The sequence below is a fragment of the Gopherus flavomarginatus genome, chromosome 2 (assembly GCF_025201925.1).
Source record: "Gopherus flavomarginatus isolate rGopFla2 chromosome 2, rGopFla2.mat.asm, whole genome shotgun sequence".
In the NCBI taxonomy this organism is placed as follows: domain Eukaryota; kingdom Metazoa; phylum Chordata; order Testudines; family Testudinidae; genus Gopherus; species Gopherus flavomarginatus.
The window spans coordinates 246796490-246824403 of NC_066618.1; the positions used below are offsets into that span (position 1 = coordinate 246796490).

Consider the following 27914-nt stretch of genomic DNA (forward strand, 5'->3'; position numbering starts at 1 on the left):
CTGTAACAAATGAGGCAGGAGTCCTACAGACAATAGCCTCTTTCATTACACAACCCCGATTTGTTCCTAGAGCACTGTTTATCCTGTGCACTGAATGAGGCAGGGGTTCTGTGGAAAAATGTATAATCATGTAATTAAAGAATCATCATAATGCCTATGCATGAGAAGGCTGAATTAATGTTATGCTCAGTCCCGGCATTCCTGGGCTGGAGTGTGCTCAGTGCAGATTGAATCTTCTGAGAATTTACCTGCCAAGTCTCTAATTAGGATGTGTAAACTGCAATTTTTCTAGGCTGATCACTTGGATCCAATTTTCACAAGCATAGCAAAAGGCACAACTCTGACAGCAGGGTGACCCACCTGGCCAAATTTCAAGCCCTTAAGAACATAAGGGCTGTCATATTGGGTCAGACCAATGACCCATCCAGCTCAGTAGCCTATCTCTGAGAGTAGCGACTACCAGACCTTCAAGGGGAGTGTACAGAACAGGGCAGCCAGAGTGATCCATCCTGTCTTTCCCTTCCAGTTTCTGGCAGTTGGAGGTTTAGGATTGCCCTGAGCATAGGGTTACACCCCTGACCATCTTGGCTAATAGCAATTGATGGACCTATCTTCCATAAATTTGTTTCTTTTTTGAACCCAGTTATACTGTTAGCCAGCACAACATCCCACGGCAATGAGTTCCACAGGTTAATTGTACATTATGTGAAAAAGTACTTCCTCTTGTTTGTATTAAACCTGCTGCTTATTAATTTAATTGGGTGACCCATGGTTTTTGTATTGCGGAAAAGTAAATGATACTTTTCTCTACATCATTCATGATTTTACAGCCCTCTATCATATCTTCTCTTAGTTGGGTGAACAGCCCTACACTTTTTAGTCTCTCCTCAGCTGGAAGCTGTTCCATACCTTTGATCGTCTTTGTTGCCCTTCTCTGAAACTTTTCCAATTCCACTGTATCCTTTATGGGATAGAGTGACCAGAAATGGACACAGTATTCAATGTGCGGACACACCATGAGTTGTGGCACTATGCCATACAGTGGTATTACGATATTTTGTCTTATTTTCTATCCCTTTCCTAACAATTCCTAATATTCTTGCTCTGGTGCATGGAATGCTAGAGTTTCTCAATGGAAAAGTTGCAAGAATTTTTTTTTTAACAAGGGCAAAACAATGTAGGCTTCCCTAATCTGTTCCTTGAAATAACTCAAGTTTCCAATAAATAAACATTAGCCTGAGGTAGACACTTGGCATTGAAAACTTTAGCCTGAACACCGTGGAAAAGTTATAAGCAACTGAAAACAGGTTCTTATAGTGGGAAGTGTGTGATGGGGTGTGCACCCTACATCAGCCCTGAAGAAATTGAATTAGGTGAAGTGGGCTCAATCAGCCAGTTAAACTGCAAATGGGGGAGATTTAGGCTGCGGGGAGGCCACTAATTTGAAGGAAACTCACCTGTAAGGGAATAGGTGGGGCTTCTATAAAGTCAGGAAGCTGACAACGGAGTGGGAGGCTGCACGGAGGAAGCCTGTAGTCTCTCTCCCTGAGGTAAACGAAGTGGCGGGGATAGGGACCCTCTGAGAAAGGATTTACTTAGTAGGCCTAAGAGAAAAGCGTCTGACTAGGAAGGCTGGAGAATTAAAAGCTTGGAAAAGCACAGTAGGAAGTAGTCCAGGGGCGAGAGCAGTAAGGATGGTGTAGCAGCAAACCTTAACTGCTTGCTACAGGCCCTTGGCTGGAACCCAGCATACAGGGTGAGCTGGGGTTCCCCTTATATCCATTATATAGTGGTGTTGCTTGGGGCATTGAAGGGGAGACTGCCTGAGTCACTGCAGGACTGACATAGTCAGGGTAGCGAGCATGAGGACTGCCTGATGCTGCTTGTCCAGAGACTTGGAAAGACTCCCTCTGAAGGGGAAATCGCAGTGTGGCTTGGCTGGAGGGCTGAGTCACAAAGCAGCCATGGTATGACTCAATCAGTGAGAGCTGAGCAGCAATGGCAGAAGAGAAGAAAAGGGGTGCTGAACCAGGCGGAGCTAAGTGCCAGAAGGAGGTGCCACATAACACTGAGTAGAGCACATGTGACAGTCAGTTAACCTTAACTACAGTGGCATTATCAGCTCTGCCTACGATAGTCTCATATACCAAAAACTAGAACAGAAGCAATGATACCAAAAGAGACACAATTTTGTTAGATATATTAAAAGTGGCTTTTGTTACAAAAGGAGTAGTAATATCTAAGTAAGAAATTGTGAGGTATAAGCAACTAATAAATATTTATAAATTCATCAAAAATTAAATATGAACATATAATTAGTAAAATGCCAATATATTATTCTCTGAAAATACTCATACATTCCTTGTCATGTCTTTTTTTATGTTAAATACACTATATAAAATATATACACTAAAGTCATCACAATTAATGTAAGCTATTCTAACTATTCCTGCAGCTAACTGTGATTATCAAATCCACAATGCTAATATTTTCTCCAGTCAGCCGATCTTGCTCATGTTCAGGAGCTACCCTTTTCCCCATCCACAGGCCTTACTCTGTCTTGCCTCTAGCTACTTCAGCAGCGTCTGTGCTAGATCCCTCGAAAACTGATACCTCTTCCTAGGCTGTGTAAAAATAATTCATTCCCCTATCTTTTTCTGGCACGGACCTGGTTCCATTTTTTGGCCTCAAAAGCAGCTTGCAGATCCCATCAGATACCAGTACTTCAAATATTATTGCATCAGCAGAACTGGCTCAGGAGCCATTCTTACCTAGCATAACTGTTAGTTTTGATCCATGATGAGTTATATAAAACATCATATTAATTTGACATTTTGCTTTCTTTGCCTTTTCCAAGATTATTTGTCACAGTAGGCACCTCCCAAGTTTCTTCTCACCTTAAAGTCATATAAAGTTACTGAAAAAAACATGACTAAGTACTTGTAGATAGCTACAAAGTCTAAGTGTTTTTCATCGTGTGAAGGTGAGGCTACAGCATTCTGTTCTGTTTGTCTTTGCTTCCAATTGTGTTGTTAGCTTCCACTTCTTGAACTTTAGAATTTGTTGGTTTCCAGTGGCTTTGTCCCCAGGAACAAGGTATTGGATCTTCTCGTCAGGACTTTGGCAAAAAGTATTTATGTAAGCAGACAGCAGTACTTGAAGATTGCATGTAAAGTGCAAAGCAATGGCACTTTGAAAAAACAGACAGGATTGCATTTTAAGGTTTTTACCTAGCAATTTCTTTTTCAAACTTATTCCAGCAGGATCTAAGACTAGCTATAGTTTCCTTTAGTTCACATAATTCTTGGCAACATTTTTTCTTGGGGTCTTGTGCCCCTAGTGTGTCTTTGCTGGGTTGTGTAAGCAATATGCAAACCTGTAAAAGAACAGTTTTAAATTGTTAATCGAGATGAGCTTATGTTCCTTTCTGCAGAGAAATACTTTAAAACATAAAACAATCAAATATATATCAATAAATGTAATTATCCTAACTGAGCCAGAACATTGGGCGACTCAGAGTAAGGCCATAGAATCTTAGTCACTTGTGATCACAGTCCGATCAATACCACTAGCGGCACAGTGCCTCTTTACACCAAACCAGAAAACTCAGTTTTGACTCTGAAGGAAGGAAGCATGCCACCTGCTGAACTAGCAACACATCTTCCTATAGCATCCAGTGGTGCTTTGAAGGTTTCACATGCAAGTACTGACTTTGCCTAATCCTTGGTTAGTTAATGAATATAAAAAACCCAAATCCAATTACAGTAAAAGCGTTGTTATCCGGCATGTTGGGTGAAGGGTGCCTGTGTGTGCCAGTTAATCAAATATGCTGGTTAACTAAGAGTTATACTCCTTACCAATTGCAGGGGGTGTGGGGTGTGGAAGGGGGTGAGGGCTCCAGGGTGGAGCCAGAAATGAGGGGTTCAGGGTGTGGGATGGAGAGTCTGGCTGAGAATTAAGTGTGTGAAGGGGTGAGGGCTCTGTCTGGGGGTGCAGGCTCTGGAGTGAGGTGAGGGATGAGGGGTTTGAGGGGCAGGAGGGGGCTCCAGGATTTGGGAAGGAGTGTGGGTGCAAGAGAGGGCTCAGGTACGGACTAGGATAGGCTCTGGGAGGGAGTTTGGGTGCGGAAGGGAGCTCGGGACAGGGGGTTGGGGCACAGGAGGGGTTTTAGGGTGCCAGATCTGGCTGGCACTCACCTAGGGTGGCTCCCTGCAAGAGGCAACATGATGTCCCTGCTGCTCCTAGGCAGAGGCACAGCTGGGCGGCTCTGCACGCTGCCTCCGCTCGCAGGCACCACCTCCGCAGCTCCTATTGGCATCGGTTCCTGGTCACTGGGAGCTGTGGAGCCAGCGAGTAGGGCAGGGGCAGCGCACATAGCCCCTGTGGCCATTCCTCCACCTAGGAGCAGCAGGCACATCATGTTGCTGCTTCTGGGGAGCCACACAGAGCCAGGTAGGGAGCCTGCTTGCCCTGTGCCAACTGGACTTTCAACGAAGATCAGCAATGCCAGTTTATAGAGCTTTCCGGTGGGTAAAGTGCCAGACAGTTCAGCTTTTACTGTACTATTAAAGGGTGAAACTGAAAAATTATGGTTCAAAAATATTATCAGAGTACTTATTTTGAAAAGTGTTAATGCTTACCATAGAATCTTTCCATAGATGTCAATGGGCTTTACATCAGAGCCTAAAGCTCTGTATCAAGGGGCATATTATATGGGGTGAGTTTTATAATGTTTCATTTTGGTTGATGGTAGTAACTTTCTATCCTGAAGAGACTTAAGAGAGCAATGTCCTTCCTTCTTTATATAAAATATGCAAGGTAATGTGTAGGCTCTCCCAACAACTTACCTTTCTATTTTTGCTCTCTCTATCACATCTGCAACGTAGAATTTCTAATGTCATACATGAAACCCGAGCAGTTTGCCATCTGAAATCTTTGTTGATCTTTTTTTTATAAAAGAACTTAAGCATGTCACATGCCATATTCTGTAATGACCTTATTTCCTATGAAGAAAGAAATAAAGAAAAGAGACCTTGAATTTGAGTTCCCTTAGATTTTATATAATGGTTGGCTGTCTTAAGCTGTTTCAGTAGGTATTAGCTTGTTTAGAAGCTGCTATGCTGTTCTCTTCCAATATATCATGTGGCTAACCTGACTAAATTTTCAGACCCTCGTACTGTATGAAGCATTCCTAGATGTGTTGAATTCAGTCTGCAATTACAACTGACACTGGTGGGGTTTGATCTTATCTAAAGCAAACTAACATATCAAATTTTAAAAAGTGATTTTGTGATTATGACAACTACCTACGTGTGAATTTATGAATATTAGTATGTATAGTAATGAGATTCCACCTCCCCCACCATTAACAACTTTGGCTTCTACATGGGGACAATGTCTGCCACAACATTATTTTAGAAATACTTCTTACAAGAAAGTGCAGATTATTTTGTAAAAGATGTCTTACAGACATAGAATTAAAGATCAATATCTGAAGTGAAGGTTTAGTTGTATTGGTAATAACAGGAAAAATGTTGGTAGGAAAATAAAACAAAGCATTTGAAAGATTAATTTGTACTTGTTAGCTAACTGACACAAAGAAAGCATCCTGTTCTTCATTCCATATTGGATGAAAATATTTTTAAAAAATCAATATTTTGATAAGTGAGTATAATCTCTGTAGTATGAGATATTGGCTTCTTTGGAAACAGAATTACTACTTAAAGTTTCAAATAAAAATCAAGTACTTGTGTGCAGTATGCATAAATTTTAGGCCCAGAAAAGATTAAAAGGAAATTATTTTATTAGCTCTTACGAGTCCACTGTGCTTGGCTCTGTGCAAACATGGAAAAAAAGATGGTCTCTGCCCCAAAGAATTTATAATCTAAATATAAGAAACTGATGGAGACAGACTGACAGGGATGGGAGGGGGGAGTACAAGGAAAAAATGAGACAATATTGGTCAGTATGATAGGCTGTGGCCTCAGCTCACCAGCAGTCTAACCATTGTCAAGTTTTAAAATGAACAGTTCTGTAATACAAATTCTGAATACCAGGACTTGCTGTGATTACAACATAACAGTCCCCATCAGCAGAATTTGTTACACAGAGATTGGAATATACAGAAAAGAAATCTACAACACACGAGTGCAAGGAAACTCTGGGGAAAAAAAAAGGGTACTAACCTTTCTGTAACTGTTCTTCGATATGTGTTGCACATATCCATTCCAATGTAGATGTGTGTGTGCCCCGAGCACAGCTGTCAGAAAATTTTCCCTTAGTGGTATCTGTCAGGTTGGCTCTGGTGTGCTCTGGGGCTGTGTGTTCATAGCATTGGTACATAGGGCACTGCCAACCCCATACCCCCTCAGTTCCTTCTTTCCAGCCAACTCTGATAAGATGGGTAGGACGATGGGTCTTGGAATGGACATGTGCAACACATCATGAACTAGTTACAGAATGATTTTCTTTTTTGAGTGATTGCACATGTCCATTCCAACATAGGAGACCCCAGCAGTTGTACAGGTGTCCCTAGATTCTGTTTGTCAGAAGCTGGGAATGGGTGACAGGGAATGGATTACCTGTTCTGTTCATTCCCTCTGGGGCACCTGGCATTGGCCCCTGTCAGAAGACAGGATACTGGGCTTTCTTATATCCTTCAGTAGGTATAGGGCTCGGAGTTTACTGACATGCTGACTGCAACACAGATTGGTCAAATCCAGCATTGTCCCTAGCCTGCTAAGCGATGGCATAATGAGAAGCAAATGTGCACACTGATGACCAAGTTGCTGCGCTACAAATGTCCTGAATAAGGACCTGGGCTCAAAACACTGCTGAAGATGCTTTGTGTCCTTGTTGAATGAGCGGTTAGGGTGGGAACACCTGCTAGTTTGTAACATATCCAAACACATGACATGATCCATGAAGAAATTACCTGAGCTCTGATGGAGAGACCTTTCATCCTGTTAGCAACCTTTACAAACACAGGTAGATTTCCGAAACTGTTTGGTCCTTTCTATGTAGAAAGCCAGTGCATACCCAACATCTAACAAGTGGAGCCTTTGCTCTTCCCTGTGGAATGTGGCTTCGGATAGAAAACTAGTAGGAAGATAGCTTGATTGCTATGGAACTGGGAGACCACCTTTTGGGAGGAAAGCTGGGTGAGGACACAACTGCACCTTATCCTTAAAGAACACTATGTACAGTGGCTCCAAAGTGAGGGTACGGATCTCTGAAACTCTTCTGGCTGAAGTAATGGCCACAAAGAAGGTCACCTTCCAGGAGAGGTACAGTAACAAGTAAGTTGCCAGTGGCTTGACCCTGTGTCCTTCCTGATAAGAATTGTGCTGAAGTTGCTGATACATGCATTTTAAAAGAGCAGGATGTGTCCCAGGAATATCTATTGGGGTCTCAAGGCTGTAAACTCTGGAAAAACCCACACCTGGTTAATCAATAATCAGAATGAACCTCTTGCTTGACCATTGAAACTGCATACTTAACAAGTTTTCTTTAAGGGACATGTCATTCTATTACTAATGTATAAATAAGGGGGAAAAGTTTGAGGTAGTTGGACTCGTTTGGGACTTTTCTGGGACTCTCCCTCTGGATACATCTTGTGGTCCCCACCAGCAGACAAAAGATTTGGCCACCAGAAGCCTGCCGCTGTGTCACTTGAGAGCCAAACTCAGCTTTAATAATTATCAAGGGCTGGGGGTGTTTTACTAATCTGTTGCAGACATGCGTAAGTGCTTGAGACTAAGTAAAGTTTAGCTTTAAGTGAACGCACTCTTGTGTTGTCCTGTTTGGGCCGGCCATCTATTGACTGGACAACCGTGTCTCCCCTGATTTATTTCCTGACACCTCTTCGCACAGAGTAAAAGTTACCAAGAGCTTTGAGTTGAAAGAACCCTGGGTAACAGTTGCACCTGAGGATACAACCTCTCAAAGCCCTTAAGGAAATGGGTTAGAAAGATGGATCGGTCATCCAAGGGTGAAAAGCAGAGATTGCTGCCAGGTGGACTCTAATCGATTACACGGTTAAACTCTAATAGATTGCAGTCTCAAGTGCAGTAAGTACACTAGAATGAACAGCAGTGACGATCGCATAGGTGAGACACCCTTCTGGGAAGACCAGATAGCAAACCACTTCCATTATGCTAGGTAAGTCGCCCTGGTGGAAGCGTTTCTGATTCCTAGTACAACCTTAAGGACCTGCTCCGAGCAGGCTAGTTCTGTGGGGTTTAGCCATGGACCTTCCAGGCCATGAGGTGGAAGGACCCAAGGTTCAGGTGGAGCAGATGACCCTGGTCCTGAGAGATCAGGTCTGGATGTAGAAGTAGTGGGATTGGTGACGCCACTGAGAGGTCCAGCAGAGAGGCGAACCAATGCAGGCAGGGCCAAGGCGGAGCTATCAGAATGACCTGCAATTGGTCCTGTTTGATCTTCAACAGGACCTTGGGCACAAGTGGAATAGGAGGGAAAGCACAGAACAGGTGACCTGTCCATGGAAGAAGGAAAGCATCTGAAAGTGACTTGAGGCTGTGGCCCAAAAGGGAGCAGAACTGGTGATACTTCCTGTTGTGCTTTGTTGCAAACAGATCTACCTGGGGAGTCCCCCACTGCTGGAAAATGACCTTCATGACATCTAGGCAAGGGATCACTCATGGTGATCAGTCAAGCATCTGTTGAGCTGATTTTGTGCTCGTTTTGTGCTCCTGGTAGGTAGGAGGCCTCAAGGTGAATCGAGTAGGTTATGAAAAAATCCCACAAGCGAACTGCCTCCCAACACAGGGCAGGAGGCAAAGAACATGCCCACCATGTTGTCTGTTAGAACCAACACATTTTTGCCTTTAACATGAGGCAGGAATGCCTGACAAGCCAGGAGGACTGCCCTGAGCTCCCTGACATTGATGTCTATAAAGAGCTCTTCCGGGGACCACAGGCCTTGAGTTCTGAGGAGACTCAAGTGAGTTCCCCATCCCAGCGCTGATGCATCTGTGGCCAGGAAGAGTAACGGATGGGGCCATGAAAATGGGATGCCCTTGCAAACTGCCAGTGGGTCCTGCCACCAATGGAGTGAGTTGAGACTTGGAAGAGGAATCATAAGGACCATATCCAGATGAGGGCAGTTTGGCTGGGAGAGGTCTGAGGTGTAGTCTTGCGTATATACTACATAAGTACATGTGGCCATATGACCCAAGAGTCTCAGACAGCTCTGGGCCATCGTCATTGGGCGATCCTTGAGGCATGCTATGAACTCAATGACTGCTTGAAATCACCTTTCTGGGAGGAAGGCTCTGGCCTGGACAGAGTTAAGTACAGCTCAGATAAACTCTATCCTCTGAACTGGGGTAAGGGTAGATTTCTGTGTATTTATAACCAGGCCCAGGTCCTGGAAAGTCAACTGGATGAGGTGGATGCTGGAGTCCCCCTGAGCCCTGGTTTGGTCTATGATCAGACAGTCATTGAGCTAAAGACACACCTGCACCACTTGGCTCCTCAAGAAGGCTGCTACTACTGCCATGCACTTCGTAAAAACGTGTGGGGTAGCTGACAGGCTGAACAGGAGAACTGCAAATTGGTAATGCACGTGATCCACTATCAATCTGAGGAACCTCCTGTGACCCTGAAAAACTGGTGTGTGAAAATAGGCATCTCTCAAATCAAAGGCGATGGACTAGTCCCCTAGATCCAGGGAGGTGATGATGGACTCCAAGGAGACCATGCAGAACTTTAGCTTCTTGAGATAACTGTTAAGCTGGTGCAGGTCCAGGATAGGTCTGAGACTCCCCTTTGTTTTTTCCTAACCCCAAAAGCTGGGAGTAGAACCTGCAACCCCTTAAATTCTGTGGAACCTCTTCCATGGCTCCCACCTGCAGGAGCAACTGCACCTCTTGGGCCAGAAGTTGCTTGTGAGAGGAGTCCCTGAAGAGGGATGGGGAGAGAGGTGAGGTGGGAGGGAAGAACTGAATTGAAGGGTATATCCCATTCTATTGTGCTCAGTACTCAATGGTTTGTAATAATATGGGACTATTGTCCGGACAAGTGGTCCACAAACAAAGGGTAGGTTGGATCCAAAGTTTCTGTGACTGGTATGGCATCCTCAAGCACCAAATCAAAAGGCCTACTTAGAGTCCCCTGAATATCTGGGAGGAGCAGGCACTGACATTGAGGAGGACTGGAGTGAAGGTCTCTGCCTGAAGCCTTTATTTCTCTTTCTCTGAGAGTCCTGCCGGGCCGCCAGAGGGAAGAACCAGGAGAAATGTTGGGGCCTATAATGCTTCTCAAAGACAGTGAGGTGTAGAAGTCCAGGGACTTCAGATTATCCCTGGAGTCCTTGAGGTCACGAAGCCTGATGTCTGTCTGCTCTGAGAAGAGTGAAATGCACTCAAAGGGAAGGTCCTAGAGGGTCTGCTGAACCTCATTTGGGAGGCCTGAGACTTGGAGCCAGGAACTCCTACACATGACCACTGTGGAGGCCATGGACCTGGTCTCTGAATCCTCAGCATCCAGGGCCACTTGTAGGGAAGCCTTTGCTACGGACTTCCCTTCCTCCACCAAAGAGGAAAATTCCCATTAGGCTTCTTAGGACATCGAGTCCTTAAACTTTAACAAGGCTTTCTAAGTGTTCTAAGTGTCACATCTGCTCAGGAGCGCTTTTGATTAGTGATCCTGAGCTGCAAACTGCCAGTTGAGTAGACCTTCCTCCCAAACAGGTCTAGCTTTTTTTTGTCTTTTGCTTTGGGGCTAGCCCCTTGTAACTCCTGTCACTGTTGCTCATTGGCAGCAGAGCCACCAGATATCCCATGGGGGTGGGATGAGGATACAAAAACTCATATTATCTAGCTAGGACAAAGTACTTCTTTTCACCCTTCTTGTCCGTAGGAGGTAGGGACACCAGGGTTTACCACATGGTTTTTATTGGGTCCATGATGGCTTCACTGAGGGGAAAGGTCACAAGATGTCCACCAAAGAGTGAGAGGACTCCTGAACCCCCTCAGCCTGAATGCCCAGGTTTTGGGTCACTCTCTTAAGAAGCTCCTGATGGGCCTTATAGTCATCATGAGAGGGTGACATGTCAACTCCTGTCATGGCCTCATCAGGAGAAGAGGAGGAGGAAGCTTGCACTGGCAGGGAGCATTACTACTCCTTGCTTTTGGCACCAGACAGGTTCTATGATGTTGGCTCATGGTACTCGGTACCAGAGCACGGATCAGGCTCTGCTTGAAGAAGTGGCAGCACTCTTCCCTCGCAGGCCACCGAGTGTGAGCACTTCCATGGAGGATCTTGCATAAAGGGAAATGCCCAAAGGTTCTAGAAGAACCACTGCGCAGGCACCTGCCTCTAGCCAGCAGGCCAAGCAGTCAATGGTATGGCCTGGCCCAGGTCCATTGCAGGATAGTGCCAACTTGCCTGTTGGGGCTGGCTCCTATGGGAGATATACGACTCCACTTCCGACTCCGAGGACAAGAAGTCCTCTGTCCAGAGGAGCAGTTCCCATCGGTGCCAGTGAACAGTGTCAAGGCAGGGAACACTGGAACTGGACCATCACAGCCAGCTTCCCTTTATACAGTACCAAGGGCTGTGGAGTGGCCCAGTGCGGGTCACATTCTGTTCTGGTCTCCATGCCTGGCCATCCTAGAAGTCAGGGAATGTCCTATCTTGACTGGCATCTTCTTTTGTTTTTTTCTCAGCACTGGAAATGCTGAATGTTGCTGAGGTGCCCAGACAGCAGCAGGAGTGCTCCTCAGTGACACCAAGGTGCTTAGTGCTGAGTTTGAATGGCCTGGCTCCAATAGCGGTTCAAGCACTGTTTCTATTAAGAGGGACTTCAGCCTAGCATCCTGGTCATTTTTGATACAGGGCTTGAAGTCCCTGTGACTCTTGCAGCACTCCCAAATGTAAGCTTCCGCTAAGCATTTAAGGCAACTGGAATGTGGGTAGCCCAGAGGTATAGCCTTGCTGCAGGAGCCACAAGCCTTGAAGCTCAGCCACCAAGGCATGCCTCAGTACTGGGAGCGGAGGAAACTAACTAACAACTACAAGAGAAAATTAACCAACTATGAACAAAACTATATGTATAGAAAGAGAGGAAGCAAAGTCCACTGAGGAAGATTTGCAAGAGAAGGATAGAGCATTTCCAGCGACCATCATGGGTGGTAAGAAGGAACTGAGAGGACGTGGTCAGCAGTGCCCTATACACCAACGCTATGGACGTATAGCACCAAAAGGCACCAGAGCCGACTTGACAGATACCGTGGAGGGCATATTTTCTAGTGACTGTGCTCAGGGCACACACACACACCTACCTTGCAACCAACATGTGCAATCATTCAAAAAAGAAGTTGTCTTTTACCTGAGTATCATTGCAGAAAAACGCACTGGGGTTTTCATGTCTTTTATTCCTGCAGCACCTGTCACGATACTCTTCAGACATATTTTCCTATAATAGATCATATATTAAATAATGTAACGGTGTTCAAATCAAGTTGGCTTGGTTTCTCTTTCAACAGTTGATGAGCTTAACTCCTTACACAGCTTTTTAGGATGGCATCAAGAGTAGCAGTGGAAATAGAGAGTGCTGAATTTTTTCTTGGCAGGTAAGCTAAGGAGGAAATAATTTAGCTATAGTTTGCAAGGGTAGCTATTTATAATTTTGAAACTACAGATTCCACTTAATTACTTGATTTCTTAACAGCATTTTTTGTTGTATTTTTGTTTAAAGTTTATTCTCTTAAGAAATATACATAAATTGAGATTTTCCAAGGCATCTAATGGGATTTTGGCAAGCATCTTCTATTAACATGAATAAAAGTTGTGTCTAAATCCCCTAAATGTCTTCAGCTGTAAGTCTTGCCCCTTTGCACCACCATTTTTTCCCTTTGTTTCCTTCTTCCACACCTTTCTTTATGTCATCCAGACACTTGTAATAACTTCTTGATCCCAATGGAAACACATTCTCTCCCTTTTTCTTTCCAGCCCCCCTCAAAAGTCTCTCTGAACCTTGCAGAAGAAATGTATTAAGTCATATCAATATTATGCTGTCCTATATTTTAAAAAATACAAGAAAGGTTTAGTCATCTCCATCCTTTGGGTTTCTCTTTGTATTTTTGTTCTAACTTTGTCAGTGTTTCAGAAGCACATCTGAACAAAACTGACTTCAAACTTTGGAAACAGTAGATTGTGTAAACAGGGAGGTAGTGACTCAACACAAAGCCCTAATGAGTCAAATATTCAAAGACATAAAACAATTAAGAGAGCATCAAACAGCTGTTTGTTTGCTGAAATGCTGAAAATCCATTCCAGACACAAGGGCCAGATAGTCAGCAGCTCCACCTGACTTTTCAAAGAGCTTCACAATAATCGCTCTGGTTGGTAGGTAGGTAGGTCACTGGGTGGGACAAAAAGACAGTGGATGAAACCCTAGCCCCATTGGAGTCCACAGCAAAATTCCCCTAGACTTCAAGGGGGCCAGGATATACCCACTATCTGCCTGTAGTTAATGTCTGCAGTCACTAGCTTTTTTTTGTCTTTTGCTTTGGGGCAACAGGAGCTGCTAACAGGGAGTTTTGCAAGGGAGTTCTCCAGGTGAAGAGGAGCAAATACAGCATCTGTGGGGTAAGTGACTGTCTGCAGTGTGTGTGTTTGTGTTTGGGGGTTACTTGCTGTGTGCTGAGCTTGTGTTTGTCAGTCTGTTTGGTTGTTGTGGTGGTTTGTTTGTTTGAAGGACCGTGTGCTGTAGCTGGCAGTTGGAGGCTGAGCTACCAAGGAAGGTTTGAAAGCTAGAAGCCTCTGGTAATTGGTTGAGCCTTAACCAGTGGGCAGGGCATTCACTCAGGCCAGGGCTTTATAAAGCTGCGCACAAGTGACCAGGGAGCTTAGCGAACAGGAGCTGCTAACAGGGAGTTTCGCAAGGGAGTTTGGAAGGGGAGTAGAAAGGGAGTGGGGGTCCCTTGTCGGTCTCATCTGTGACCCATTGGTCCCCTGAACCTATAAACCAAGCCACATCCAAAACCTTTCTGTTTAAAGCAGAGCAGAGCGGACAGGGAGCTGCAGACGGGAATTTGAGAGAGTTTGACAGAGGGAGGCTTACGATGGTTAGGAGGACCCGCAAAACCTGTGGCAGCACTGCTTCTGTCTCCTCCACCTGCGCCTGTAGCCAGACAGAGCACCAAAGCATGGATGCTTTTACCCAGATTCTGGTGTGGGTTTGCAAAGACTGTAACTTGCAATTTCCACTTACTGATATCCAGGCTGGGGGTGGCATCCAATGTGAAAGGTGCCTACTGGTGGAATCTCTCAGGCAGCAGGTGGGAGAGCTACAGGAGGAGGTGGCTAGGCTGAGGATCATCCGTATCCATGAGCAATTCCTGGACAGTATCCATGTGGAGACTGACGTAGCTGTCCCAGTTCACAGTACTGACACACCAGTGGAGGAGGAGATGGCTCAGGGTGGACACTGGCAGCTGGTTACTTCTGGCAGCAGGCAGTTCTCCACCCCTGCTGCGAACCCTCCAACTGTGGTAATAGATAACCGTTATGCTCTTCTTGATACAGGAGAGAAGGAATCACCCCCAGCAGTTAAGGAGGGGAAGCCTCGTACCCCTAAGGCTGGGAGGTCTGCTGCCACCACTGATGATAAGAAACGTAGGGTAGTGGTGGTTGGAGACCCTCTGCTGAGGGGGACGGAGACACCCATCTGTCGCCCTGACCGTTCATCCCGGGAGGTATGCTGCCTGCCAGGGGCCCATATCCGAGATGTTACATAGGCATTGTAGAGGATTATCCAGCCTTCTGACTACTACCTCATGCTACTCATCCATGTGGGCACAAATGATACTGTGAGGTGTGACACTGAGCAGATCAAGAGTGACTACAGGGCTCTGGGAGTACGGGTTAAAGAGTTTGGAGCACAGGTGGTATTCTCTTCGATTCTTCCTGTCGAAGGTAGGGGCCTAGGCAGACACAGATGCATCGTGGAGGTGAATGCCTGGCTGCGAAGATGGTGTCACCAGGAGGGCTTTGGCTTCCTCGACCACGGGATGCTATTCGAGGAAGGACTGCTAGGCAGAGATGGCCTTCACCTTTCAAGGAGGGGAAAGGCCTTATTTGCACACAGACTGGCTAACCTAGTAAGGAGGGCTTTAAACTAAGTTCGATGGGGACAGGTGAGCAAACCCCACAGGTAAGTGGGGAACAAGACCTGGGAGATGGGTCGGAAACAGGAGGGAGCATGGGCTATAATGGCAGAGAGAAAGGAGGGTCAGAGCAAAGCTGGGAGGCAAGATCAAACCAGTATCTTAGATGCCTATATACAAATGCAAGAAGTATGGGTAATAAGCAAGAAGAACTGGAAGTGCTAATAAATAAATACAACTATGACATTGTTGGCATTACTGAAACTTGGTGGGATAATACACACGACTGGAATGTTGGTGTGGATGGGTATAGTTTGCTCAGGAAGGATAGACAGGGGAAAAACGGAGGAGGTTTTGCCTTATATATTAAAAATGTACACACTTGGACTGAGGTGGAGATGGACATAGGAGATGGAAGTGTTGAGAGTCTCTGGGTTAGGCTAAAAGGGGTAAAAAACATGGGTGATGTCGTGCTGGGAGTCTACTACAGGCCACCTAATCAGGTGGAAGAGGTTTTTTTCAAACAACTAACAAAATAATCCAAAGCCCAAGATTTGGTGGTGATAGGGGACTTCAACTATCCAGATATATGTTGGGAAAATAACACCGCGGGGCACAGACTATCCAATAAGTTCCTGGACTGCATTGCAGACAACTTTTTATTTCAGAAAGTTGAAAAAGCTACTAGGGGGGAAGCTGTTCTAGACTTGATTTTAACAAATAGGGAGGAACTCATTGAGAATTTGAAAGTAGAAGGAAGCTTGGGTGAAAGTGATCATGAAATCATAGAGTTTGGAATTCTAAGGAAGGGTAGAAGGGAGTACAGCAAAATAGAGACAATGGATTTCAGGAAGGCGGATTTTGGTAAGCTCAGAGAGCTCATAGGTAAGGTCCCATGGGAATCAAGACTGAGGGGAAAAACAACTGAGGAGAGTTGGCAGTTTTTCAAAGGGACGCTATTAAGGGCCCAAAAGCAAGCTATTCCGATGGTTAGGAAAGATAGAAAATGTGGCAAAAGACCACCTTGGCTTAACCATGAGATCTTGCGTGACCTACAAAATAAAAAGGCGTCATATAAAAAATGGAAACTAGGTCAGATTACAAAGGATGAATATAGGCAAATAACACAGGAATGCAGAGGCAAGATTAGAAAGGCAAAGGCACAAAATGAGCTCAAACCAGCTATGGGAATAAAGGGAAACAAGAAGACTTTTTATCAATACATTAGAAGCAAGAGGAAGACCAAGGACAGGGTAGGCCCACTGCTCGTGAGGAGGCGGAAACAGTAACGGGAGACTTGAAAATGGCAGGGATGCTTAATGACTTCTTTGTTTCGGTCTTCACTGAGAAGTCTGAAGGAATGTCCAATATAGTGAATGCTTACGGGAAGAGGGTAGGTTTAGAAGATAAAATAAAAAAAGAGCAAGTAAAAAATCACTTAGAAAAGTTAGATGCCTGCAAGTCACCAGGGCCTGATGAAATGCATCCTAGAATACTCAAGGAGTTAATAGAGGAGGTATCTGAGTCTCTAGCTATTATCTTTGGGAAATCATGGGAGACGGGGGAGATTCCAGAAGACTGGAAAAGGGCAAATATAGTGCCCATCTATAAAAAGGGAAATAAAAACAACCCAGGAAACTACAGACCAGTTAGTTTAACTTCTGTGCCAGGGAAGATAATGGAGCAAGTAATTAAAGAAATCATCTGCAAACACTCGGAAGGTGGTAAGGTGATAGGGAATAGCCAGCATGGATTTGTAAAGAACAAATCGTGTCAAACTAATCTGATAGCATTCTTTGATAGGATAATGAGCCTTGTGGATAAGGGAGATGCGGTGGATGTGATATACCTAGACTTTAGTAAGGCATTTGATACGGTCTCGCATGATATTCTTATAGATAAACTAGGAAAGTACAATTTAGATGGGGCTACTATAAAGTGGGTGCATAACTGGCTGGATAACCGTACTCAGAGAGTAGTTATTAATGGCTGGAAAGGTATAACAAGTGGGGTTCCGCAGGGGTCTGTTTTGGGACTGGCTCTGTTCAATATCTTCATCAACGATTTAGATGTTGGCACAGAAAGTACGCTTATTAAGTTTGCGGACGATACCAAACTGGGAGGGATTGCAACTGCTTTGGAGGACAGGGTCAAAATTCAAAATGATCTGAACAAATTGGAGAAATGGTCTGAGGTAAACAGGATGAAGTTCAATAAAGATAAATGCAAAGTGCTCTACTTAGGAAGGAACAATCAGTTTCACACATACATACAGAATGGGAAGAGACTGTCTAGGAAGGAGTATGGCAGAAAGAGATCTAGGGGTCATAGTGCACCACAAGCTTAATATGAGTCAATAGTGTGATACTATTGCAAAAAAAGCAAACGTGATTCTGGGATGCATTAACAGGTGTGTTGTAAACAAGACACCAGAAGTCATTCTTCCGCTTTACTCTGCACTGGTTAGGCCTCAACTGGAGTATTGTGTCCAGTTCTGGGCACGGCATTTCAAGAAAGATGTGGAGAAGTTGGAGAGGGTCCAGAGAAGAGCAACAAGAATGATTAAAGGTCTTGAGAACATGACCTATGAAGGAAGGCTCAAGGAATTGGGTTTGTTTAGTTTGGAAAAGAGAAGACTGAGAGGGGACATGATAGCAGTTTTTTAGGTATCTAAAAGGGTGTCATCAGGAGGAGGGAGAAAACTTGTTCACCTTAGCCTCCAATGATAGAACAAGAAGCAATGGGCTTAAATTGCAGCAAGGGAGATTTAGGTTGGACATTAGGAAAAAGTTCCTAACTGTCAGGGTAGTTAAACACTGGAATAGATTGCCGAGGGAAGTTGTGGAATCTCCATCTCTGGAGATATTTAAGAGTAGGTTAGATAAATGTCTATTAGGGATGGTCTAGACAGTATTTGGTCATGCCATGAGGGCAGGGGAATGGACTCGATGACCTCTCGAGGTCCCTTCCAGTCCTAGAGTCTATGAGTCACCAGATATGGAGCAAAATCACAATTAACATTGCCACACATAACCTCTAATAGAAATCATTGTCATTGTCCAGGATGGGTTGTAGATCCCTGATGATGCATTGGAGAGGACAACACTGAACAGCGCACTGATACACAGGTACCCTCACACCAACAGCACAAGAAGAAGAACTCCACATGGACTCCTTCTGAGGGTCGAAATGACAGTCTGGACCTTTACATTGAATGCTTCCGCTGACGTGCACAGGCAGAAATTGTGGAAAAACAACATCGCTTGCCTCATAACCTAAGTCGTGCAGAACGCAATGCCATCCACAGCCTCAGAAACCACCCAGACATTATCATCAAAGAGGCTGATAAAGAAGGTGCTATTGTCATCATGGACAGGTCTGACTACCAAAAGGAGGCTGCCAGACAGCTCTCCAACACCAAATTCTACAGGCCACTTCCCTCAGATCCCACTGAGGAATACACTAAGAAACTGCAGCATCTACTCAGGATACTCCCTACACTAACACCGGAACAAATCAACATACTCTTAGAGCCCCGACCAGGTTTATTCTATCTACTACCCAAGATCCACAAACCCAGAAATCCTGGATGCCCCATCATCTCGGGCATTGGCACTCTCACTGAAGGACTGTCCGGATATGTGGACTCTCTACTCAGACCCTATGCCACCAGCACTCCCAGTTATCTCCGTGACACCACTGATTTCCTGAGGAAACTACAATGCATTGGTGACCTTCCAGAAAACACCATCCTAGCCACCATGGATGTAGAGGCTCTCTACACAAACATCCCACACACAGATGGAATACAAGCTGTCAGGAACAGTATCCTTGATGATGCCACAGCACAACTGGCTGCTGAGCTCTGTGCCCTTATCCTCACACACAACTATTTCAAAGTTGATGACAATATATATCTCCAGATCAGTGGCACCGCTATGGGCACCCGCATGGCCCCACAATACACCAATATTTTTATGGCTGACCTGGAACAACGCTTCCTCAGCTCTCGTCCACTCATGCCCCTTCTCTACCTACGCTACATTGATGACATCTTTATCATCTGGACCCATGGGAAGGAGTCTCTGGAAAAATTCCACCACGATTTCAACAGCTTCCACCCCACCATCAACTTCAGCCTGGACCAATCTACACGGGAGGTCCACTTCCTAGACACCACGGTGCAAATAAGTGATGGTCACATTACCACCACCCTATACCGAAAACCTACCGAACGCTATGCCTACCTTCATGCCTCCAGCTTCCATCCCGGGCACATCACATGATCCATTGTCTACAGCCAAGCACTGAGGTACAACCGCATCTGCTCTAACCCCCCAGACAGAGACCAACACCTACAAAATCTCCACCAAGCATTCTCAAAACTACAATACCCGCACGAGGAAATAAGGAAACAGATCAACAGAGCCAGACGTGTACCCAGAAACCTCCTACTGCAAGACAAACCCAAGAAAGAAACCAACAGGACTCCACTGGCCATCACATACAGTCCCCAGCTAAAACCTCTCCAACGCGTCATCAGGGATCTACAACCCATCCTGGACAATGATCCCGCACTTTCACAGGCCTTGGGTGGCAGGCCAGTCCTCGCCCACAGGCAACCTGCCAACCTGAAACATATTCTCACCAATAACTGCACACCGCATCATAGTAACTCTAGCTCAGGAACCAATCCATGCAACAAACCTCGATGCCAATTCTGCCCACATATCTACGCCAGCGACACCATCACAGGACCTAACCAGATCAGCCACACCATCACCGGTTCATTCACCTGCACGTCCACCAATGTAATATACGCCATCGTATGCCAGCAATGCCCCTCTGCTATGTACATCGGCCAAACTGGACAGTCGCTACGGAACCAGACACAAATCAGATATTAGGAATGGCAATATAGAAAAACCTGTAGGAGAACACTTCAACCTCCCTGGCCACACTATAGCAGACCTTAAGGTGGCCATCCTGCAGCAAAAAAACTTCAGGACCAGACTTCAAAGAGAAACTGCTGAGCTTCAGTTCATCTGCAAATTTGACACCATCAGCTCAGGATTAAACAATGATTGTGAATGGCTTGCCAATTACAAAACCAGTTTCTCCTCCCTTGGTTTTCACACCTCAATTGCTAGAACAGGGCCTCATCCTCCCTGATTGAACTACCTCATTATCTCTAGCTTGCCTGCATATATGCATATGCATATATTCCTGCCCCTGGAAATTTCCATTACGTGCATCTGACGAAGTGGGTATTCACCCACGAAAGCTCATGCTCCAAAATGTCTGTTAGTTTATAAGGTGCCACAGGATTCTTTGCTGCTTGAAAGTTATTTGCTATCACTATGTGATCTCAGGCAAGAGGCTAGTGGACACCTTCTACCACACAAACAGTATTACTAACAGTTCTTGCTGATAATTTAAGCAGACAGAGAAGCACTGATTAGACATGGAGACTGAACTAATCTCTCCAGAGCTGGGGTAACACACATTGGCTGGGAAATGACGGAATCTGCATAATAGGTGCTGGTGCTACCCCTATTCCGTGAGGACTTTAGATTTCAATATTCACAATCCCATACCTTTCATGAGCACTAAATTCACAACTCCTTAAATAAAAATTAAATAGAAAATACTTTCATTTTTTCCTAGCTCCTGTGGAATTCTAACGACTAGGAATGATTCACTTGATGTAGAGAGCTGTTGACTTAAGCATTCCATTTAATGTGCTGGCACAAAGATATAAAATACTGGATGAATGGTCAGGGTATGTCAGTCTTCTCCTTAACTGGGCTTTCACATGGCTTTCAAATATGGTGATTATTTCCAGTTTACCTCTCATTGCTGACAATGATCCAGAGATCAAGACTGTGGGCCAGTTTTTTTAAATGCTGACTTTGTGCATATATTCAACAGAGGGCATAAAACTTCAGGCAAAGTTATAAAGAGATGCAAATTATGGGTCAGATTATGTAGCCTCTACTCATATTGAATAGCATTTACAAACGCAAGTAGTCTCAGTGACTTCACCACAACCACTATGTAAGTGCTCTCCAATGGGATTAGGTGTTACACAATCTAGACCTAAATATTTTATATCTCTAACTACCTGTGGCAAGGACACAATCATCTGAATCATATCATTTGCACCTGCAAATAACTGCATTCACAGCTAGGTGTGAGTGCAAAATTAGAGGCTGCATCGTTACGTCCCCTAAAAAAAAAACTGCACACCCATTTTAATGTGTGCCTTTCAATGTGACATTTAGCATGAATTAACCTTAAAATTATTCACAAAAAGACCACCTTTACTTTAAAAAAAAATTTAAAACAAAAGAATATGACTACCTACCAGCAATTCAATATCGTGGCTTAGGATATTCTCGTACTTTTCACGTATTACAGTTGTATTTTCCATCACACAAGTAGATGAATTTACTGGCAACAGAACTATGAACAGTGGCAGAATCCCAAAGACAGACCTAAAAAAAACTAGATTACAACATCAATTAAGTATATTTTTAATACCACGGAGTATGCTCTATTAACTGTTACATAATGAAGTCTCTTATAGTAACTTATCTGGGATTTACTGTTCAACTCTACCAAATAACTGATACATTACAGTCCATTGTGGGTATGAAATATGAAAATGCCTTTAAACATACTTTTCTGACAAGGTATCTTTTAAACGCATTTTCAGACTATGTTGCCCTAGGGATATTAACATAAACTTAATTAATGCTAACAAAAGTAATAACTACGTTGAGAGGACAATTATATCCTTTAGTGTATTGTTAGAAATCCTGAAGCACTACAGTATACAGCAGATGAAGTATACAAGTTTGCAAGTATAAATAAAGTTTTGCAAGTTTTAAATATTTGGATTTGGGGCGGGCGGGTTTAAAGTAAAGTTAGTGCTCATGAAAGACACTGTCCTATTTGCCCTCCGCTGGGAAGGTCGGGCCCCTCAAAGAGTCAGTCAGGCTGCCAGTTCTAGAAACTAAAATAGCCTCCATGTGCCAAATCTGCTTTGAGTGAAGTCAATGCAGAAATCAACTGAATTCAATGTACACGTAACAGTTATTTTGTAATTACATTTTGCCACAGCTCCCTACCAATGGACCTTAATGCTGTCTTGCAAGGATTACCTCTAGTAATAAGAATATAGCTCAGTCTTCATGCCCCCTCAGTCCCTCTCGGCTGATGTTGTCAATTGTGGTAATGTTGATTGTGGGGTAGACAGCTACTCTGTAGAAACTGAACTGAGAAACTCTTTTCATCGCTGTTAGTCAAATTTCGCAGTCTTTATTTGGGCAAATTTCCCTTTGACTTTAAATGAGAGTTTTGCTTGAGTAACAGGCAAATTCATTATCCCAACCTTAGGTATTTTGAGGGCATCTATCACCAAAATCATAAGTCGTTGAAGAGCCATCCAAGGGAAATAATTTATGGTCACTAACAGTCAGGGCTGGATTTAAACAGGTCAAATAAAGGTGAACGGCTCAATATCTCATTACACATTCTTTGACCTAGTCAGGTCCTAAGAACATATATACAAGACCACATGTAACACACATTGTCCAGGATGCCTGGGCACCTAATTTAGGCCTGTGGATCACACTAGCTGGCAGAGTGCCTAAAAGTTAGGCATTGCAATACTGAATCGAAGTCTCCTCAGTAGAGCTAGCCCTCGGCACCTGTCTGCATCTTTAGGCTCCTAACTAGCTTTGAAAATCTGGTCCAAAGTGCTATGTTATCCCTTGAAATTAAAGACATAAATATAGTAAATGTAAGGCTGTAAAAATATGTCCCTGATCCTGCACTCAGACCTCTGACTTCTACAGAGTCATAGAGTTTAAGGCCAGAGGGATCACTAGATCATCTAGTCTGATAGCCTGTGATATTCAGGAGACCAACACTGCCCCACACTGCCCCTATTCTAAATTTAGGGTTTAAAGTATTACAGCCCCCAGGAATTTCGATGATTATGATGCACCAATGGCAGAGGCCCCTGTAATGGTAGGGAAATGATTAAGTAAGATGTACCCAGATAATCCTGGGAAGTGACTGGCACCCATACTCTGCAGAGGAAGTCAAAGGAAACACAAGGTTGCTGCCAATCTGACCTGCGGAAAAATTCAGTTAGTCTCTGAGCATATGAGCAAGAACCAGCCAGGCAAGCACCCGAAAAACAGAATGCTCAATGCCACCCCTCTCCATCCAATGTCCAATCTCTAGCTGTGGTCATCTCTGATGCTTCAGAGCAGGGGTGGCCAACCTCTGGCTCCAGAGCCACATGCAGCTCTTCAGAAGTTAATATGCGGCTCCTTGTATAGGCACCAACTCCGGGGCTGGAGCTACAGGTGCCAACTATCCAACGTGCAGGCTGGTGCTCATTGCTCAACCCCTGGCTCTGCCATAAACCCTCTCCCACTCCACCCCTTCCCACCCCCTCCCCTACCCTCACTCCTCCCCCTCCAAGCTTCCTGCATGTCACGAAACAGCTGATTGGGAGGTGCAGGGAGGGAGAGGGAGGCACTGATTGGCGGGGCTGGCGCTGGGAGCAGGTGAGGTCAGGGCCGGCTCCAGACACCAGCCTACCAAGCACGTGCTTGGGGCGGCACCTTGGGACGGGGCGGCACTTGGGGTTTGTTTTTGTTTTTTTTGGTTCGGCCTGGTGGCGCTGGGGGGAGGCGGGGCTTGGGAGGCGTGGTGCCGTGCTGGGGGGGCGGAGACTTGGGCGGTGCGGCACTCGGCAGGGGAGGGCTTCAGCGGCCTGGCGCTTGGGAGGGCAGGGACTTGGGCGGTGCAGTGCAGTGCTCGGGAGAGGCGGGGACTTGGGCGACGCGACGCTCAGGAGCGGGGACTGGGGCAACGCGATGCTCAGGGGGTGGGACGGCGCTCTTTGTTTTCGCTTGGGGCAGCAAAAATGTTAGAGCCGTCCCTGGGTGAGGGGGAGCTGATGGGAGGCTGCTGACGTATTACTGTGGCTCTTTGGCAATGTACGTTGGCAAATTCTGGCTCCTTCTCAGACTCAGGTTGGCCACCGCTGCTTCAGAGGAAGGCGACTAAAACAGAATGTAAAACCACAGCATGGGGGGGAGAATCTCTTCCTGCAGGTGGCCAGCTGAAGCCCTGAAGCAAACTGGAAGTGAGCCCCAGGGCTGCTGAACCCTACCTCATCAGACAATCACACTCATACATTGTCCAGCTCTCTCTTCAACCTAATTAAGTTGTTTGCCCCCACAACTCCTATTGAGAGGCTGTTCCAGAACCTCATACCTCTGATGGTTAGAAACTTTCTCCTAATTTCCAGCCTCAATTTGTTCATGGCCAGTTTATATCCATTTGTTTTTGTGCCAACACTCTCCTAAATAGCTCTTTACCTGCTCTAGTGTTTACGCCCCCTTCCCCTCCACACTCCCTCCAATGTATTTATAGAGAGTAATCAGCCTTCTTTTTGCTAGGCCAAACGAGTCAAGCTCTTCAAGTCTTCTCTCGTCTGAAAAGCCCTCCATTCCCTGTTCATTCTAGTAAATCTTCTCTGCACCCATTCCAGTTTAAATTCAACTTTCTTGAACATTTATGACAAGAACTGTACACCAAATTCCAAATGAGGTCTTACTAGTACCTTATATGGTATTAATACTTCTCTAGTTCTACCAGATTATATCCAAGGATTGCAGTTGCCTGTTTCACAGCTGCATCACTTTACTTGCTCATAGTCATCCTTTGATCAAGGAACACAGCCAGGTCTCTCTTCTCCTCTGTCACTTCCAATTAATGAAATCTCAGCTTGTAGCAGAAATTATTATTAGACCTTAGGCATATGACCCTTGCACTTTATACTATTTAATTCCATCCCATTTCTGTTATTCTAGTCTTCAAGGTCATCCAAATCTTCCTGTATAGTATTCTGATCTTCCTCTGTACTGACTGTACCTCCCAACTTTGTACCCCCATCAAATTTCATTAGCATACTCCTACTTTCTGTGCCAAGGTCAGTAATAAAAATATTGAGTAAGATTAGTCCTAAAACCAAACCTTGAGGAATGCCACTAGTAACCTACCTCCACTCACTTTTTGGCACAATCTGTTACATTCTCCCCCTTGAACCAGTTCCTTATCCACTTTACAATTCTTATACTAACCCCCTTTTCTAATATAGCTAACAATTTCCCAGTTGTTTCATATTTCAAAAGACAAATAACAATGGTCTAAGTCTGTCATTAGTGCAACAAAAAAGAATCACAGCCCTTATAGATATCAGTATATGGCAACAACACTGTAGCCATAGACCTACTTAATCTAGTAGTTTGTGATTAAAGATAACCTGCAAAGAAAAAAGAGTTGGGTCTATGCCATTATTATTATTTTTTTTGCGTATCTATGATCTATAAAGAAGGCCTGAAAGGTTTGTTGGGGTGTGTGTGTGTTTTTACATTAGTAAATTAGGTCCTAATGAACCCATAATACTGATACTATAACAAAAGCCAAGAGAGAGCCAGACGATTGAGAAGGGAAAGGATTTTCAGTCAGATTGTTTATAATTAAATAAAAAGTGAACATCTATTTATCCGCAATGACTCATTGCTATGTTGAAGGAAACGAAACTTTTAACAAAGTGAACATTCTGCTCTTCCAGTGAAAGTGTATGAGTTCATAACTCCTACTTCCTGAAATTCCCAGCCAGCAAGACTTAATATTCCTGGGAGTTTCAGACAGAGGAAAAAGCCCATATTTACAAAAAGCAACCTTTAGTCTCTTCAGTGTACAAGGAAGGGGCCAGGCAGGCACACTATCAATGTTATACCACCCAGGGGCAGGAGATCACTTCAATTTCCTCAGCAACACCCTTGCAGTATCTGTGGATTAAGTGACAGTAATGGAAAGCTACCAGGTTGTAGCACCCTCGGGGTTTTCAATGCTTCCAAAAGCCTCTACCAGAGGCTGTTCAGAACCACTAACAGGTCCAGCATGGGCTTTCCCTGCTGTGGCTCAAAGCACTGGGCAGTCAGGGTGGGCTGTGTCCTTCAGCCCCCTAAGCCATGGAAATGCCCCATGGGCCTGAAGGAGAGAAGAGAGTATTATCTTCCTGCATCCAGCTTCCCAAAGCAAGAGCATGCGGGGTGGGGGGGGGGGGGCACAGTGGAGGGAGGGAAGCAGCTCCTCTGGCTGCATGGGGTAGTGCCCTTCCCAAAGCAGTCAAATTTTTATTCTTGCGCAGGCCCCCTGCTCCAGAGCGGGATTCAGCCAGAGCCTGCAAACCCAGGAGGCTTAGAACATCTCCCTCCCCCCTTGGCTGGCCAGACAGCTAGTGTGAAAAATCGGGATACTTTTTTTCCTCCGGTGATAGTTACCTATATAAAACAACGCCCCTAATGTTGGGACAGCTGGTCACCCTATGGCTGAGGAGCCCCTGGCTGGGCGCGTGGCGATCCCCTGTTTGGTGCCTGCCTCAACTTTGTGCCGGGCTCGGTGCAGCGAGCCCGCCTGCCCCTGGCTTTGTACGGCAGGCAGTGGGCAAGGCGCACGCGGCAGGGAGAGGCTGCTCTTCCCTGCAGGAGCCGAGGGGGTGCGGCTGGTGGCTGGCGGCGGACCAGCTCCCGGGACGCCAGCCGCTGCCTGGGGGTAGCCGGTTGCCCTGCGGGGCGTCCGCGGGCAGGTGTTTGTTTGCACCGGCCTTGAGAGGGGCGGCGGCGGCGGCGGCGCTCCCTTGCCCGCTGCCCAACCCTGGCAATTCCCACCAGCGCAATCCTGATTTCCCGACACCAGGCGGGCTGGGAACCGGCTGCTTCCACTTTCGCTCTGAAAAGCTGGGAAATTCCCGGCCGGGGCAGTGGGGATAAAAGCACCTTCCCAGGCGCCGCGGCACCATTGCGAGCGGTAGCTGTCAGGGAGCCAGCGCAGCCGGGTGAGACGCGCGCGCCGCGGGGCAGGAGGCAGCGGGCTCTGCAGGCGGGATGCAAAATCCGCAGGGGCTGCGCGGCGGGAGGGCTGCAAGAGTCGCGGCTCGGGGGCTGCCGCGCGCCCGCGCGCCCCTTACCATGGAACATTGTCCGCAGGGGGAGGTGGAGAGAGCTGCGCTGGTGGCTTCTCGGTCATGGTGGTGGCAGAGGCTTGTGCATGGTGCGAGGCTGGTGCAGAGCCCGAGGGGAGGCTCTGGGAGTGCAGAATCCGCCGGGCCAGGCTGCGCCAGGCGCTGCTGTGCGAAGGAGCGGGCGTTTCCCGACTCACCAGCCCTCCGGCCGCATCTTCCTTGGGGGAGACGCGCTAGCTCCGCGGGGCTCTGCTTTTCCCATGGGACTTCCGCGTCCACAAGTTACTTTCACTTTCTGCTCTGCCCTGTGGCCCCCGCTCTCCAGCCAAGGCTGCCGACTCAAAGTGTCGGCTCCACCGCGGCCAGGGGCTGGGCAGGCGCTCGCGCAGGAGGTTCCTCTCCCGGGCGCTCCGCCGCAGAGCAGGTGGGACGGCGAAGTTAGCCCGCTTCCCCTCCCCCCTGCGCAGAAAAGCGCCCCGCGTCCCGAAACCTGCCCGGTCGGGGATCCGTCCGCAAGTCCACCGAGATAGCCAGAGCCTGCGGTCAGAGCGCGGCTGGGGGGGCGGAGAAGAGGGGGAAAGGAAGCGCTGCACGCCAAAGGCCAGAGCCCCAGCAGAAGTGACAGCTGGAGGCGCTGCTTGTGTGGCTTGTCCGGGTCCGGGAAAGAGGAGGTGGGATCACACATGCCTTCCACGCCCAGCCCTTCGGGGATCCCAATG

General features: G+C 46.0%; 3 protein-coding genes across 3 annotated transcripts in view; 2 read left to right on the forward strand and 1 right to left on the reverse strand.

The window, feature by feature from the left end:
- The window catches only part of LOC127045143 (uncharacterized), a 1042790-nt gene that overhangs the window by 150303 nt on the left and 864573 nt on the right, over positions 1-27914 (forward strand). The gene's annotated exons all lie outside the window — the stretch shown is intronic.
- ZC2HC1A (zinc finger C2HC-type containing 1A) overlaps positions 1-27914 on the forward strand; it is a 572961-nt gene that overhangs the window by 98748 nt on the left and 446299 nt on the right. The gene's annotated exons all lie outside the window — the stretch shown is intronic.
- IL7 (interleukin 7) lies at positions 2189-27883 on the reverse strand. Its single transcript, XM_050941507.1, has 7 exons — positions 27202-27883; positions 23202-23281; positions 21505-21644; positions 12356-12442; positions 4848-5003; positions 3231-3376; positions 2189-3118 (listed from the first exon to the last, which is right to left on the reverse strand). The coding sequence occupies exons 1-7, from the start codon at positions 27258-27260 to the stop codon at positions 2971-2973; spliced, it is 816 nt and encodes a 271-aa protein (XP_050797464.1). The 5' UTR covers positions 27261-27883; the 3' UTR covers positions 2189-2970.